This window comes from Aulonocara stuartgranti (assembly GCF_965226115.1).
Source record: "Aulonocara stuartgranti genome assembly, chromosome: 16".
Taxonomy (NCBI): Eukaryota; Metazoa; Chordata; class Actinopteri; order Cichliformes; family Cichlidae; genus Aulonocara; species Aulonocara stuartgranti.
The window spans coordinates 32,524,507-32,541,234 of record NC_138952.1 but is presented as its reverse complement, the minus strand read 5'-3'; the positions used below and the strand labels follow the sequence as shown (position 1 = coordinate 32,541,234).

The 16,728-nt window shown below is 40.7% G+C and overlaps 1 protein-coding gene across 1 annotated transcript; it reads right to left on the bottom strand.

The window, feature by feature from the left end:
• Nucleotides 1-58: 58 nt before the first annotated feature.
• Nucleotides 59-16,524, bottom strand: hspbap1 (hspb associated protein 1). The gene is made up of 8 exons (XM_082507383.1): nucleotides 16,427-16,524; nucleotides 14,473-14,686; nucleotides 12,337-12,527; nucleotides 10,690-10,826; nucleotides 8,476-8,647; nucleotides 6,666-6,749; nucleotides 6,157-6,267; nucleotides 59-1,210 (listed from the first exon to the last, which is right to left on the bottom strand). Exons 2-8 carry the CDS (start codon nucleotides 14,669-14,671, stop codon nucleotides 626-628), a joined length of 1,479 nt encoding a protein of 492 aa, XP_082363509.1. The 5' UTR covers nucleotides 14,672-14,686; nucleotides 16,427-16,524; the 3' UTR covers nucleotides 59-625.
• Between the last annotated feature and the right edge of the window lie 204 nt (nucleotides 16,525-16,728).

The window sequence follows — 16,728 nt, the reverse complement described above, 5'->3', positions numbered from 1 at the left end:
CCAAGTTTAGATGTGTAAAATGTCCCCACCTAGGACAAACCAACTACAGGGAATTCAATTAGGCAAAGTGGGTATATTACATTTATTATCCGCACACATACAGCAGACTATTCAAACAGTTCATTTATCACTTCTTACACAGCTTTCATCAATCACAAAACTATTACAAGGAGTCCTTTGTGGCTGCTCAATGATGATTCCCCCCTTACTAACTGACATTGTGATACATTGTTTTCTGCACAATGTTTGTATCCCTGGAATATTATCTTGAATTATTTGGTTGTTTAACATACTAAATTGATTCCAGTGGCCATTTTTCCTAGTTTGGAAGAACCAAAAAGGATGAGCATGTGCAGGAAAACAAAACAAGGATATGTTAGACTGTCACTTGCAGCACTAGAATGACTTTTGGCTGCGATTTCCTGCATCTGTGGTTCACGCCAAGAAGGTCAAGAGTGACAAATGAGAGAAGAAATAAAAGTCGGGCCTCTTACTTAATGATGCCAAAACATGACTCGTAGTTTGGAGGGCCAATTTCTGGGTAAAAAAAACTTAATAAATAATCGTGGCTCACAAACCCCATGTTCATGTTGCATCTGATAAGTGAATATCAAAACTAGGATGATCAGGTGGTCGTATCACTTCCTGTATGCTTTTCTAGAAGCAGCTCAGTGACACGGGTGATGATGTCTGGATGCACCAGGCAGTCTAACAAGTCGTTAGTGGTTATTGTTGTATGCGTTGATGCCTTATAATCCTCTGACAGGTTCTTTGATGTCCCATCTGCACAGTCACATTCTCTACACCGAGTTGAACCAGCGTTACATCCATGTGTTCTCTGATCGAGTCTGACAGCAGCTGCAAACTTGGTTGTCTGTGCTGGATCGGAGCTGACAGCGCAGTCCTCTTGAGATCTGACTGCACTGTTGCTGGAAGAGTTGACCTCTACATCTTCGGGGGTCGTCCTCCTCAGTTCTTGCTGACAGCGTACAGAGATGAGATGTGGTCCGTAGGGAATACTGAAGGGTGCACAATTCCTAACCCGATCACTATTTTTCTTGATTTGCCCACCCGAGTCCCGCTTGACTCGACAGGTGTCTCGCAACTCTGGGCTCAGTTTGCTGTGGCAGGAACTCCTTTGTTTCTGAGCCCAAGCTCTCGCCGCCAGGTTCAGATACTGCATATTTTCATTATGGGATGTTACTTCTTCCTATAAAAACAAAACAAAAATGGAGAGAAAGCTGGAGACAGCTGCCAAGAGATAAACAGTGTGTACAGCCTTTAAGATTACAAAATGAACTGCCTGAATTTTAATTGAGCGCAATCTGCTAAACAGATTCAGGCAAAGCAATAAAGAAAAAAAAATTTAATCAATGCATGCCTGGAATGACACTTAGATGGTCTAATAAAAGTGCATTATAAATCCCTTTAATGCTTACAAGGTTCTCCAAACAAGAACTGCCATTAGAATCATTTACAAGAAGCTGTACTTGAATTAATATTCAACTCACAGAGGCTTTAGAGTTTGTTTAATATGTTTAATACGTTGTATATTTCCAGAAAAAGCCCATCTTGCAGAGGCGGTTAATTTGCTTATACATTTTGGGGAAACCTTTGTACATAGATTTTTATTAATGTGCTGGGAAGTAATTGTGTTGTTTTTCGGTGCCGTTTGTTTGCAACTCAGCAAGATTATACAAAATCTACCAGGCAGAACCTAGAGAGCAGTCTTCCCACTACATTTCTCAGAGTGCACTTCTACTTCTTTACTTCTGTAGGAACAAACCAGCCACACTGGACATGCAACCAACACAAACAAAGAGGAGACAACTGACTCCAGGATGCCTTTGATCAATCAGGCAGAGTGCCACACATCAGCTCTCCTTCAAGACAAAGGGTCAGGGAAGTGTGAGGCCAAGGAGGCCTGCAGCTCACACCAAAGCCATTTCTGCAAGATTAGACCAACTAAATGGCAGCAACTGACTGGAACCCCATGGCCCACTACATCCACTGTAATCTCCATATCTACAAAGGAATTAGCATTTATCATTTAAAGCCTTATGAAGAAGAATCTGTATAATTTTCACTAAACCTGCCTCCAGGAATTCTACCTGGCCTAAAGCATTAAAAGAACATTAACAGGCAATTAACCCCCTTTCCTGGAAATCAGATGCAACACAAATGTGGTGGGAGCTCCTCAAAGAACCATGACTTTTCCCACACAAGAGGCATTTCTTCACCTAGGTCTTCCTTTTTTTAGTCTAAATTTGTGCACATTAATATATAATACACCACAGTTTCTGGAAAATGGAAATATAGGTTTAAACTGGCGCAGTGAAGGCATCTGTGACTCTCCTTGTAGGTGGGAGACTATATCCTTTCTTGGCTAATCAATATGCAAAAAACGCTTTTTAAAAAAGGTTACCTGAAGCTCTACTTTTGTTGCCACAAGAAAGACTTCAGCTGAACTGCTCTACCTGACTTCAAGCACAAGTACTCAGAATCAATCCATCACAGCATCGTAATTATCCCCCGTACAGATCACTGCTACCCCGCTGTTTGTTTTTAATCCTTCAAAGTCAGTTTCAAAGTCCATGAAAGGTCATCAGGGAGAATGTTATCATAGTCTATTTTGATAACGATATGAAACTAACTGGGTGTGCAAACAGTTGAACTAGACTAAAAATACTGCGTAATTGGTCCTGAAGTTATGTAAGCATAACTACCTTATGTGTTTAAAGTAGAGACGTCCTTCACAACTATTATTACAACTTTTATAGCCGTCTCTAAAAGGACAACTGTGAAAAAAAGACTTTTAGAATATCACAATAAATCATTTCATAGCAGCTCTGAGAAGCTACTTTAACAGGGGTTTAAGTTCAATGCCTATGAACTTATGCAACTGAGGCTTTCAGCTCTCCTTACATTATGACACTGCAGCTCATACTGTGTCTGCATAGAAAATGACACACAGTAAGTGACATAAATATAGTCTGTAAGTGGGACAAGCTGCCTGGCTGAACCTACTGATAAGCAGAGAAATAAGAAGGTGTGGGGGGGACAAGTGGTTAGTAATCTAACAAAGTCAAACCAGTGTCTCAGCAAGTTCGTGGAGGCCTGGATACACTCATGCAGAAGTCACTTACACTTCAAATCACTAATGCAATACAAAGAAGGACTTCTCGTACTTCACCAAAGATAAACACACGGTCTCCAGGGTGCTTTACTTAATCAAGGACTAGAAGAACTTCATCTGTAATCATTTGCTATTCAATAAATGTTCTGAGACCAAGTGTAAATGTCCTTTGTTTGAGAAGTCTGGCATCCCTCTCACGTCTGTACCACATAAAGCTATAAGTCAGCAAAAGCTTAGCTTAGCAGAGGATTGAACCCTGGGAAACAGCTAACTTGCCTCCGTCTGAATTCAAAAATGAAAATCTTTGATTTTCCAGGTTTTGTGCGCAGCTATAGCTTCACTATATGCTTGACTCTCTACAGGTTCTGACAACGTCATCATCACAACACTGGCCAGGATACAGTCATGGTAAAAACAAAGTACACCTAATTCTATGGTCTTACATATCAGGGCATAATAAAACATTAACTAGTTATTATCAGATCAGAAAATTAGGTAAATACAACCTCAGATGAACAGCAATACACAACAGTGTGTCATTATACAAATTTATGCAAAAACTATGCAAAAGCAGTGCATAAAATACTGAGAACACTCCAGGATGCAGTAGCTTCTACACCCACTTTTAGCAGCAATAGTTTGAAGTAATCATTTTCTGTATGACTTTTTTGGTCTCTCTCTCACCAAAAGTCAAAACAGAAAAATGGAGGAATTTGAGGAATCTTGGCCCACTCCTCTTTACAATGTTGCTCCAGTTCATTGAGGACTGTGGGCATTTTTTTCTATGCATAGCTCTCTAAAGGTCCCACCGCAGCATTTCAATTGGGTTGAGGTCTGGACTTTGACTCGATCGTGATTCTTTTCTTTTGCAGATGGAGAGAAGAGTCTTCCTTCTGGCAACACTCTCAAAAAAGCCGTACCGTCAGGAACTTTAACATTTAACTTGCTAACTGAGGCCCGTGTAGTCTGAGATGGAGCTCCTGGGCTTATTGCTGTTTCTGAGAATTGCACAATATGACCTTCGGGTGAATTTGCTGGGACGTCCACTCCTGGACAGACTGGCAGCTGTCTTAAATGTTTTCTACTTGTAGATAATCTGTCAGTGCAGAGTGGACTTCACAGTGTGTGGAAATTACCTTATAATCCTTCCCGGACTGATGGAAAGTCAGTCAACAGTTACGTCTCATCTCACTCTCAGATCCTGTCATTCATCCTCGGCATTGTGTTAATACGCACCTAACACCCCAGACCAGCAAACTTCCAAAATGATGATCAGTTAATCCAGTGCATTTGATTAGCAGTACCTGGCTGCTACTTCCAATAGAAGCAGTAATGGTGTCCTTAGTTTTTTGGCTTAGTTTTGGTTAAAAACAGTGTAATATGTCATTTTATTTATCTAAGCCTTGTTAAGAAGCAGATGATTTTTATTATTTTCTCATACATAAAACCTTAAAATTGACAGAGGCTGTACTTTCGATTTGCCACAGCTGATTATCATCAGACCATCTGTGTGAAGCGGTGGGAATGAGAATCAGCACCTCCAAATCTGAGGCCATGGTTCTCAGCCAGAAAAGGGTGGAGTGCCCACTCCGGGTCAGGGACGAGTTCTTGCCCCAAGTGGGGGAGTTAAAGTACTTGTTCACAAGTGACGGGACAAGGGAGTGGGAGATCGACAGACGCATTGGTGCTGCGGCTGCAGTGATGCGGATGCTGTATCAGTCTGTTGGGGTGAAGAGAGGGCTGAGTATAAAAGCTAAACTCTCAATTTATCGGTTTTCCTACGCCCCTACCCTCACCTATGGTCACGAGCTGTGGGTAGTGACCGAAAGAACGAGATCGCGAATACAAGCAGCAGAGGTGAGCTTCGAAGAGTGGCTGGCCTCTCCCTTAGAGATAGGGTGAGAAGTTCAGCCATCCGGGAGGGGCTCAGAGTAGAGAGCTGCTCCTCTACATCGAAAGGAGTCAGCTGAGGTGGTTCAGGTATCTGACAAGGATGCCCCCTGGGCGCCTCCTGGGTGAGGTGTTCCGGTCATGTCCCACTGGGAGGAGGCCCCGGGGCAGACCCAGGACACACTGGAGAAATTATATCTCTTGGGTGGTCTGGGAACGCCTTGGTGCTCCCCCGGACAAGCTGGAGGAGGTGGTTGTGGAGAGCGAGGTCTGGGCTTCTCTACTTAGGCTGCTGCCCCCGCGACCCGGCCCCAGATAAGCGGAAGAAGATGGACACATATATGGATGAGTGGAAAATTAAATAAAGCCATGAAATGCCTTAATAAGAACTTCAAGGCAAGTATGTGAGACTCTACTCGAAGGCTGTAAGGTAGATATTCTGTCATCTGGTTATTTGATGGAGGGTGCTATTCCAAAAAATCTCATTGGCTTTCAACTAGGTTGAGATGTGTTGAATCAGCCTGGTTATCATTTAATTCTGATCAAATTTCATATTCAAACTATTAATCTGGCTTTTGTTCCCTTTAACTGCATACAGTGTCATCCTGGAAGAAACTAGTGCCCTCAGAATGATAGCATTTTATCACAGGATGAAGATCATTACTGAGAGTGATTCTATATTGATTTGCAGTGACCCTTCCTTCTAAGGGGGCAATTGGAAACAAAGCAGGTCAGCAAACCCCCACCCCCAAAGCTAAAGAGAGATAAGAGAACATCTCACTGTGGAAGACAAAGGCTCAGGTTTTATCATCATCTGCCTGTAGTTCAATTGAAGGTCAACAGCTATAAAATCATCGCGGATAAAAGGGACCCACTGAGGCGCACCCAAATTTGGATTCCTATTTTGCCCTTTGACACACAGTATCGCTCTCTAAATAACTCCCTACACAGCAACAAAGAACAGTGAATGAAGCAGTGAAGCGTTTCATTTTGTGAAAAAGCAACAAAAACCTGCATTTCTTTGCACTAGATCAGAATATGATCCTGACAGACACAAGCAAGAAGTAGGTGTAAGAAGACGGCTTTTAAACTGACACAGTAATTGATATCAAAGAGTAATTACTCGTTACCTCAGTGGGGTTGAGCCAGCTGTCAGTGTTGTCATCGCTTCGAGCACTTTTAATGGCGCAGACAACCGTCTTAGTCACAGCCTCACCAACTCTGGCGACGTCATCCACTTCCTGTGTAGAAGCAGAGAGCCGAGAAAGAACACACATGATCAAGATGGTTACCATCAATGATAAGAAGAAATAGTTTGTGGTGTCTGTGACCTTGGCAGAAAACAACTAGAGTGGGGCAAACCTCCGAATAAACATTTGTCTTGCACCAGGGAGCCTTTTTTCATGCCCCTTCATATACATACACTCATCATAATGACAGGAAACACTTTACTGCTGGTCCTGTTCATTACTCAAGAAGGAGAGGAGCCTTAATCTCAGAGGACTTAATACAACATGAATCAACATGTTCGGGATAATAACTTGCCATCTACTCTGAAATGTTTGGAATATATATGATATTGTGTCATTTTGGGGCGTTTTTGGTGAGCTCAGGATGAAAGAGACATGATGCTGCTTACCAGCTCAATCCAGGAGTTGACACTGACGGTGATAGGATCCACTGACTCTACATAATGCCACCAGTGCCTGGGGACATAGAGCACCTGTGCAAAGAAGATAAAGTCTTCACAAACTTATCAGTAATGGCAAGGTCAATGACAGCTCCCACTCTTTTTCTTTCATCTTCCTAAATACTAGGAAATACACGACTGCACATATCCGCTAGATGGCAGCATAAACCTTCCCCCCTCTGCTGTAAATCGTTCATCCATTCATACAACGGGTGTGTTAAAGAAAAAGAAAGAATGCTTATTGATTCCCCGGCCTCCACAGCAGTCTTGATTCGTCTGTGGCCTGCTGCCTGACAGGAGAAGAGAAATGAGCCGTCTTTTAATCTGATTTGCAGAGGTGGGGCCATCTTTGAGGAGACTGTGGTAGATACTCAAAGTATTCATTCTGTCTCAACAGTTGAAGCATTTCTAGGTTTTCTTTGAAGCATAAACTCAGAGCTGTCAGCTGTATATAAAAGGTCAGGCCAAAGCTTGCTGCAACACTGACTGGAAGAGGTCAAGGTTATTAAAGTATCCCAGCTGTCATAGGGCGAGAGGCGGGGTACACCCTGGACAGGTCGTCCGTCCATCGCAGGGCTAACACAGTGGGCAATTTAGAATCGATTAAAACTGTCTTTGGACTGTGGGAGGAAGCCGGAGTACCAAGACCACGCAAACATGGGGAGAACATGCAAACTGCACACAGAAACGTGGTGGAGTTGACCTCAGGACTTTCTTGCCACGAAGCAACAGTGTTATCCACCACGCCACCGTGCCGCACTGTTGCAATTTATTTCCCTATTAAACAATAAAACACAAGGGTGAGCTCTGACCCTGACCTATAAATCAAATCACAACTAACGGACTGTTGGTTAGCCGACAGCTTGTTTTTTTGTAGGAGGGTATTTAATAAGCTGTGTGAGCTCCAGAACAAACAGATAGTGAAAGCAGACAACTGGATAATTGCTCTGTGTCCATAGTGACCGTTTCTTTTTCTGAAACAAGGTGAAAAAGGATGACCTTCATGCAGGAGCACCTTCACAATTATTTATGATCAAAGGAGGACAAGTGTTAAAATTACCATCATGAAAACCAAATCTGGATTCCACAAAACCTCGGTCGTATCTTTGGCTGAGCACATGACATAAACCTGACTGATTTATCAGGCCTGGACTTGACCCAGTTAGATCAAGAGCGATAGCGCTGCTTAACCTTCGCTTTCATCACTATAGGAACAACAGTGTGTTGAAGGTGATCCAGTGTAACTGTAGATGCCTGACTTTAATTGGGACGCAAGTCACGACTGTCGCCTTGCTTCAAGTTTTTATGAAGGACACCAAGACAAATAAATCTCACTGTTCAGTCTACTTTCACATGTTCACTGCTTAAGGACCAATAAAGTTATATTTTATGGTTACTGCTTCTGTGTCATGAGCACTTCATCATATAAATGTAAAGCCACAGCATTGCATAACTTCAGGCTTTACTAAATCACTGTGGTTTTTCTATAGTCTGAAGAAAATGCAACTGATTTAATCCAAACAAAGAGGTGTCAGCTCACCGTTAGGTATAAATTATAGAGACTAGGGCTAAACAGTACTTTTGTATTCTTCTTATTAATTTCTTATGAATTTTGTTTATAAGCATCTGGAAAGCTCTCTCAGGGCTAACACTGATGATTATTGCTCATTTACTTTATTGATTACTTTACAAAAAAAGAAAATATAGAAAAATATTGGTCTGAGATCTCCGTAGACATGATGTCATCAGAATTCCTGACCTGTCCTGGCTGTAGAGTGACGATGTGTTCACTGGCACCGTGGAAGGCAGGGAATCTCCTCAGGTCAGGATGAAGAACAGCCACCTGGCTGAAGACACTTGACTCTTCGTAGGGGATTCTAGTTGGGTAAAGCTTAGCTGTATCCTCCGGGGGAAAGAGGTGCCAGCGCTTCCTGCATATAGGACACATCAACAGAAAAGCTAAATATGACTTTAGATTAAAAGATTAATGCTAGAAATTAACTCTTTTGTCTGGTGACTCATGCGGTGTTAATCAATGACCTTTTAAGCTGTAAATCGAGCTTGCAAATAAAACACTGATAAAAAATTACCAATATTAAAAAGTGCTAACAGATATTAACATTGATATACTGTAAATTTAGCACAAAAAATGCTAATCATTAAAAGAGGAAGAAATACTTCATATCGTTTACTTTGCGCTACAGTGAACAATAATAAAAAAATAAAACGATATTGCTGTAAAGATCCAGATATCCAATATCTGTTAATTAAAGAAAGCTTTAAAACCCGTCTTATTCTGGGAGACAACAAAAGCTGACACGACCAGCTACAAATCCATCGCTGTGAAACAACTCTATTTTCTCTAACATGAACATTAAACTACATTCGTTTTTTTAAAGTACTCCACTCCCATGATTGTTTTCCGGTACTATGACCCACCATTCACACAAATGTCATGAAATCAATCAACACTATTTTATTTTTGAAAGATCAGCGGTGTCAAAGGACCGCTCGAGCTGGATTTCATTCCATTAGAGATCAATACCAAATAAAAGAACTCAAGACCCAATTACAAGTGGTGAGATATAGCCGTTGCTCTCTGGAAGAACAGTGCAGCGAGATAAGGAAGACCTGCTCCCTTATATTTCGTGACTCACAGAACCCCATAAAGCGTCTCACCCTCTGTCTTCATTCCCACCCTCTCTAGCAAGCTGTGTGACAAATCAACTCTTTTTCAGAGGGCAGAGGACAACTCGCACTCCGTGTCAGCATTTATAGTACTCTGCACCTCCAGTGTTGCAGAAGACCTAAGTGCTTAACAGGCAGAAAACTTCCACAACCACCAGAGGGGTGAAACACAGACGTGGTTTTATGAAATCCTGAAACTTCTCACCGCTCAGCTGCAGCTTCTCCCCATTAAGTGCACAGGTATGACAGGACAGTGTCACTTTTTATTTCACACCTGACAGTGAGTGCTTCTCACTGCAAACTTTTTCTGTCACCCAATTAGAAAATGAACGTGCTCGTCTCTTTGTAACGAGAAATGTGTCGATAAAATAAATGTTTGACTGGTGTGAAACTCGACTATAGACCCAGACAGTGTGTCTATCTCGCATTGCAACACTTTTTGGGCTAGCATCACAGTACAGAATACCAAACTATTTGCATGACTCACAGTTACTCATACTTACACCCTAGTTTTACCCAACCTGTTCTGTTTTGCAACATAATCAAACCCTTGGATGCAAGTTGAAGCAACGCTGTCAAACGTAAGAGACAATGAAACAATGACAAACAGGAGTTTCATTTCACACGGGCCCATTAGAAAATAGATCCACATTTTTAAATGTAGGATTTTTAAACACCAAAAAAGGGGACTTTCATCAATTAGACTAAAAAACTGCACTCTTTGCGGAGAACTCGATCAAGTTTCACTGCATACGTGTAATTTGTGTTATTAAAATTGAAGAATTATTATTAGAATATATAAATCTTGAGAGTTGTAAGCACTGGAACACAAATATGTATGTATATAACCACAGTTATGTAAATATGTAACCTAGCAGCTGAAAAACCAAAACGCTTGTTTTTTTTGTCTGTATGGGACGTTGGAGGCACGGCCACTCTGACTGAAAGATTTGTTCACCTCTGCCAATTCCTGTCAATAAACAATTCCTGGGACCACTCAGCCATTTAGTGCTGTTGATGCCTGCTTTACTTAGCAGTAATGAGCAGGTCTCTGTGCACATAACGATCATGGGGTTTATGAACGCAGCTTGAGCCTGTTAGCTGATAACAAGGCACTTCAGGCTATCACGGCATCAAAAGAAAAGCATTCAAGTACCATTTAAACCACTTCATAGAACCCAATTTTGTTTTTCCAGTCTCATGTCGTACGTATGTTTGCATTTATCTTATCGTCTGGTTACTGAGGAGCACATGAAGCATCAACACAGGTAGCGATTCATCTTACCGTCCTTGCACCTGCAGTACAAGGTTACAGCCGTAAGAGTCCAGGTGGCATGGCGTGTTGGCTCCCTCTGTGCCGATCCATAAGGTGCTCTCTCTCCCATTACGCCCCTCAAAGCCAAACTCGGACCATTTTACATGCTGCAACACACACACACACACACACACATTCAAATGCCATGTATCAATCCAAAATGCCGTGTGCATAAACGACTGTTTACGATTTTCAGATTATGGTTTTGGTGCCTTCTTTAATAACGTGACATGGAAACGAGAACTGTCACCACTCTTCTATAGGCTCACAGATGTAACCCAGCCTCATCAGCTACAATGACAGGGCCTATTACAAGTGACACCAAGCAACAGCATTTGTCATCTTTCAAGGAAAACTAGTCTGTCAATCATGTGCCGTCAGGACACAAAGGTGTAGCAATCACACCGGCATCCTGAATAATGAAGTCATTACCACACATGCAGGCAGCTGTAAGCTTTGACAGTCTGGTCAATCGAGCCTTCAGGCAGCCTTTTTGCCAGCACCATTTATCCTGCAAAAAGCCCATGTCTGTCTGTCTCAAAGGCATGAATGTCAGGAGGTAATAATTGGAGGTGGATGCCCAATAAAAATTTATCACAGAGATAAAAATGAAATAAATTTGCGGCAGTGGCTCAAGAAAGGATGGCACTTTTATGTCTTTACCGGCCAGATGATGAGAACAGCTAGTATAAAGCTGCCATCACAAAAGCTTGACATTTTAATTGAAAATGTCAAAACAATATAAGAATAGAATGAAAAAGTTATTTTGACTCGCTTATTTGAATCGCTTGTTAATTTCAGTTTCTTACAAAAGGCATAAGAAGCTTATAGTATGAAACATTTTAAATTAAACCTTTATTATTATTGTAAATAAAACGCATAATGCTTAGACTGTATATGATGTCAAACATTTGGTCATGCAATCTTCGACATGTGCTTCTCTTGTTCAATACATAACATTTGGTCAGTGTGTCTGTACTGTTTGAGAAGGAATGGAAGGAATGGACCGAAGGTGTGTCCTAAGGAAGAAAACTTTTTGTGAATGTGTGTAGTGTGTCCCTACATGCCCACTTCACACTAAGTGGCTTGTCTGAACACACAGCCCATCCACCACCATTGGGATAAATTAGAACGCAACCTCTGAGTCAGACTAATAAAAAAATTATGCTGTGACTTCCTGGGAGCAACTCCTGGTTCTCTTAATGTTCTGGTAGCCAGATACATGGGGTCAAATGTTGTGTTTTCAATATTTGAGCAGCCTACATGCTTAGAAAAAATTATTTAACTAAAAAACTCCAACACTTAAAATAAGGAATTTTTTGAAGTGCAATCAATATAGTGAAAAATGGATCCCTGCGATATGTTTTCAAGCACTAAATCCTCAAATTTTAGGTAAGTTTAATTAGCTTTTATCTCGCTTTCTTGGATATTTAACCTGATAAAATAACCTGACCAAAAGTCTTTGTCACTGCCCTTTAGTTTCAATGGCAATTAAATATCTCAGATATCATTAAGATTAGCAGTAAACTTGTAAACTTGTGCAAACACTGATGCCAGATTTCAGCTGGACTGTTTAACTTATGTTACATGTCAACATGCATGCAGCAGGATGGTTACCTCAAACATGAAAGGCTGATCTTGAAACATCATGGCAATATATTTGTAGTCAGCATAAGCCCAATACTCTGAGCAGGAGTACTCAGAAAAAGGCCCCACGTCTGTTCCAGACTGACCCTGAGTCCAGCTGAGAAACTGAGCTACACTGGCCTCCACGTAGGAACACTGGGTCTCAAAAAGAGGAGCCGGAGCTGAGAAAATAACAATAAACACAGACAAGACAATAATTAGTTAAAGGTTTTATACAGTTTTAGTGAAACAGTTCAGCTGATCTAAACTACCAGTGACCAACTTTGGTTTAAGTAGATATGTAGCCACAGAACAGCAGCTTAACTGATGATTATCGAGTGTAATCACCTCCATAAAGTAGGATTTTTGACAGGCTGCTGGTCTGGAACATTCAGGTGTGTGTTAACGCAATGCCGCAATCTTCCCGGGAGTGAATGTCCTGACAAATTTCCCACAAGGTAAGACTGCAAAAACTGCCCACATACTGACAGCTGTCAGCGGTATCCCCAAGCTCTCAGTAATCCTCCTGCACCTATTGTATCAATTTTTAAATCCTAGGTGACGTTTCCTCGGGTTATCGCAAACAAATGATTAAAAAAAAATACAGAAAAGAAAAAAAAAAAGAAACTTGACCACCAAGATTCAAAGTTGTCAGAGATTTTTAGTGGATTTATGGTATCAATTTGAAAATCCTACGTCCCCTCAGTCTCGAGTTATTGTGTTTACAAAGTTGCATGTCACCACCACCCACTCAATACCCAATCAGCCTTTTACGCCTGATGGGTAAAAAAACCCAAAAAAACCCAAGAGTCACATCCCAGACAGGCCTCAGTCAGCATGCTAAATGTTAAAGTTCAGTACAATTAGAAACACGTGGAACAAATATGGATTGTTGGGAAGATTTTCTAGAAGAAAGCCTCTTCTCTGCTGATATATCCAGCAGGACAATGATCACAGGCTGAAAAACAAAACAAGATACTGTAATAGTCCAAAGTCCAGACCTCAACTCAACTGAAATGCTGTGGTGGGACCTTAAGAGAGCTGTGCATAAACAAATGTCAAATGTAAAGAAGAGTGGGATAAAACTGCTCCACAATAACAATCATACAGAAAACAATTACTTTAGGTCGCTGATGCTGAATGTGGTTATACAAGCTACTAAATTTGGAGTGGACTTAGTTTTTCACAGGACTGCATGAGTCTTAATTAAACTTGTTTTCACAAGACTGTGTGTTAAGAGAACTGTTTCATTTACCAGAACCACAGCACTTTTCAGACATGATTTTTTTTAACCCACTTCAAAGGAAAAATTAATCAGTTGTAATGATTTATTATTTCTTTTTTTTTTTCATAAACGAGGTGTGTCTGTGGTTGAGTGATGACATTTAGAATGCATGATGAGAAATGCCCAACCTGTAAGCTGTTGCAGCTATTAAAAAAGATGATTTAGAAATCTAATTAGCCAGCTTTTATCAGAGGGCATACTCTCTGTCATTTATCAGAGAAAGAATCATTACGGGAGCCATTTCAGAGCCACACTGAGGGCAAAATACAGCAGATGCTCAAAAACAAAGACCCTCAGTGTGTTTTTCATCTGTGAGACATTATAAATCACATCGTTAAACAGCCGGCTAACCTTCATTAGATTATGTCAATATATAAATTTTCATTCATTGGAAATTGTTTGAAATGCTATACAAGTTTCCATAAGCTCACACAATACTAGGAACTAAAACAAACCTCAGTTTATTGTGATCAGTTATTGCTCAATAGAAATAGATCATCACTATCTTGTATTTTAACAGGTCTTGTATTTTTATTTTGTCTTCTTTCATTTTGTGTTCAAAAACTGAATTTTAGTTACAGCATCTGAAATCATTAGAAAGGAAAAAAATGACACAGCCCCAGATTTGTAACAGCTAAATGCAGCAACAGCTGAGTTTTCCTTTAAAAAATTTTTTTTTATTATAGCTTAATAAATATGCAATATCTAATAAAACAGCTTAAGCCCGATAGGAGTGCTTGTGGGAACTGAATTTATCTTTTTGGTCACATAAATTTCATTGTGAATGTTTAATCCAGGTGAGTAATTACAGATAAATTCATTCAATACATTGAATTACTTACCTTGTGTCTTCTCTTTTCTCCCAAGTCGGAATCGGATGAGTCTGTCACCAAGACAGCTTGACAGATGCACTGCTGTCCAGTGGAGAACAGGCCAGTCGCAGGTCATGTTCAGGAAAACTGCAGGCTGCTGCAAATGATGCACAATCCTCCGGGTCTCCTCTGGGCTGAAGGGTTTATTAATCTCGGTGGTGTCAGCCATAGCCTTTGGTACACACTGACAGTAGGATGAAACACACGAGGAACATAAAGCTGATTAAAAACGATGATGTTTTATTATTAGTCAGTGCCTACAAGCCATGTTCCTCATCTTCTATGTTAAATTAGTGAATAAAACTACAAAGCTTTTAATGTGTGCTGAAAGAAAACTCAATAAAAGAAAAGAAAACTCAATAGTGTGAATGCATCACAGCATTCACATAATAATAGAACAGCATAGTCCTTTATTGTCATTGTACACGTACAACGAAATTGTGGATGCTTCAACTGTGCCGGAATAAAACATGATATAATATAATATAATAATAAGCCATTACCATATCAGCAAGTCAGTGTATGTAGAGACAATCAAAACAATCTGCTGATGTTCAAACCGAGAAGCAGAACTATAATGAGGCTATGATGTGCTTGGGCTCACCAAAATTGGACAACAAAACACTGGAAATATGTTGCCTGGTCTAATGTGTTTTGATTTCTGCTGAGACATTCAGATGGTGGGGTCAAGATTTGCCATAAACAGCATGGATCCATTCTGCCTTGTACCAACTGTTCAGACTGATGGTGGTATAAAGGTGTAGGAGCTATTTTTACGGCACACTTTGGACCTCTTAATACTAGCAGAGAACTGCTTAAATGCAACAGCCTAACCGATTATTGTTGCTGATCATGTCCATTTCTTTGTGATCACAGTGTGTGAATGTTCTGATGGCTGTTTCCAGGATAACACACTATACCACAAAGTTCAAAGTGGTTTATTTAACATGGCAGTGATTTGAAATAGCTTCCACAGTCACCAGGTTTAAATCCAGCTGCGCGCCTTTGGGATCTGATGGAACAGGGAATTCAAATAATTGACGCGCGGCTGATATATCTGCAGCAAACGTGTGATTTTATGTCAACATGGACCAAAATCTCCAAGAAAGGTTCCCAGGCTATGGTTGAATATATACCTTTAGGAATTAAGGCAATTCTGAGGGGAAAGGGGGGTTCAAACCCAGTACTGGCAACGTGTAAATGATGACGTGACCTTGGAGTGCATGTACATTTTATGGCGGAAAAACAGCAATAAAATATTATTTGTTAGCAAATCAAGAAGTTTTATTACCTTTCAGATCAGATGGCATTTATCTACCACAGGACAGTGGGGATTTCCTATTTAGAATTTAACTGGTAATCGGATATCAGTGAAACTTTGATTCTCGCTCTTTGTAACCAACTTCTTAAACAACTTGGATCCAGATTGGTACCGTTTTCTACTTCCGGATACTCTTAGGTATATTCTTCCACTTATAATTGGTCAAATAATTATAATAAGACTTGGTATCACTGATATTTCCCACTTGACAAAATGTCGCTAACTAGCGTTACACGACAGAAATGAGCAACTTCCTGAAGAACTATCAAACAACTCCGAGGAAAGAATTAACGCCTAGGCTCAAAAGGCGCTTTATAAAGGGACAGACAGCGCTCAGGTGGCGTTTGATTCAACAAGTACAAGCGTGAAATGTATAATTAATTACAGGAGAGCTGGAAAAGACCAAGGCCATTATTAATGTTATTAGGAACACCTGGGATTTCCCCAGACAACTTAAAACGTCTGGTGTGAAGTAATGAGATAGCTAGGCTAGCTATGTTTCGTCTTTGTGAACATATTTTCTCTATTTACACTGTAGAAAGATGCTAAGAAACTAGCTTAGAAGAAATACCAGGATCCTTGGAAAAAAACACCAGGACTCACCTTTCACTACACGTGTAGACAAGGTTCGGGCGGAAGTAAACAAAGATCACATGACAGCGTACGCGTTCCAATTACGTCTATAACACATCGCTGTGAATCTGCACCATTTGGACTCTTGTGATACTACAAAAAACCCGCTTACGCTAATTCACCAGACGAGCCGAAATGGCAGCTACATAGGAACAGTTTCCCGAAACCCGCAACTATTTCCGGTTTGACATGCGCAGTTAAAGCAAACATTAGACGCTATCGGCTGTTTTTGTTTGTGTGGCCGAGGTAGTTTGTCGTTGCTGTACCGTCGT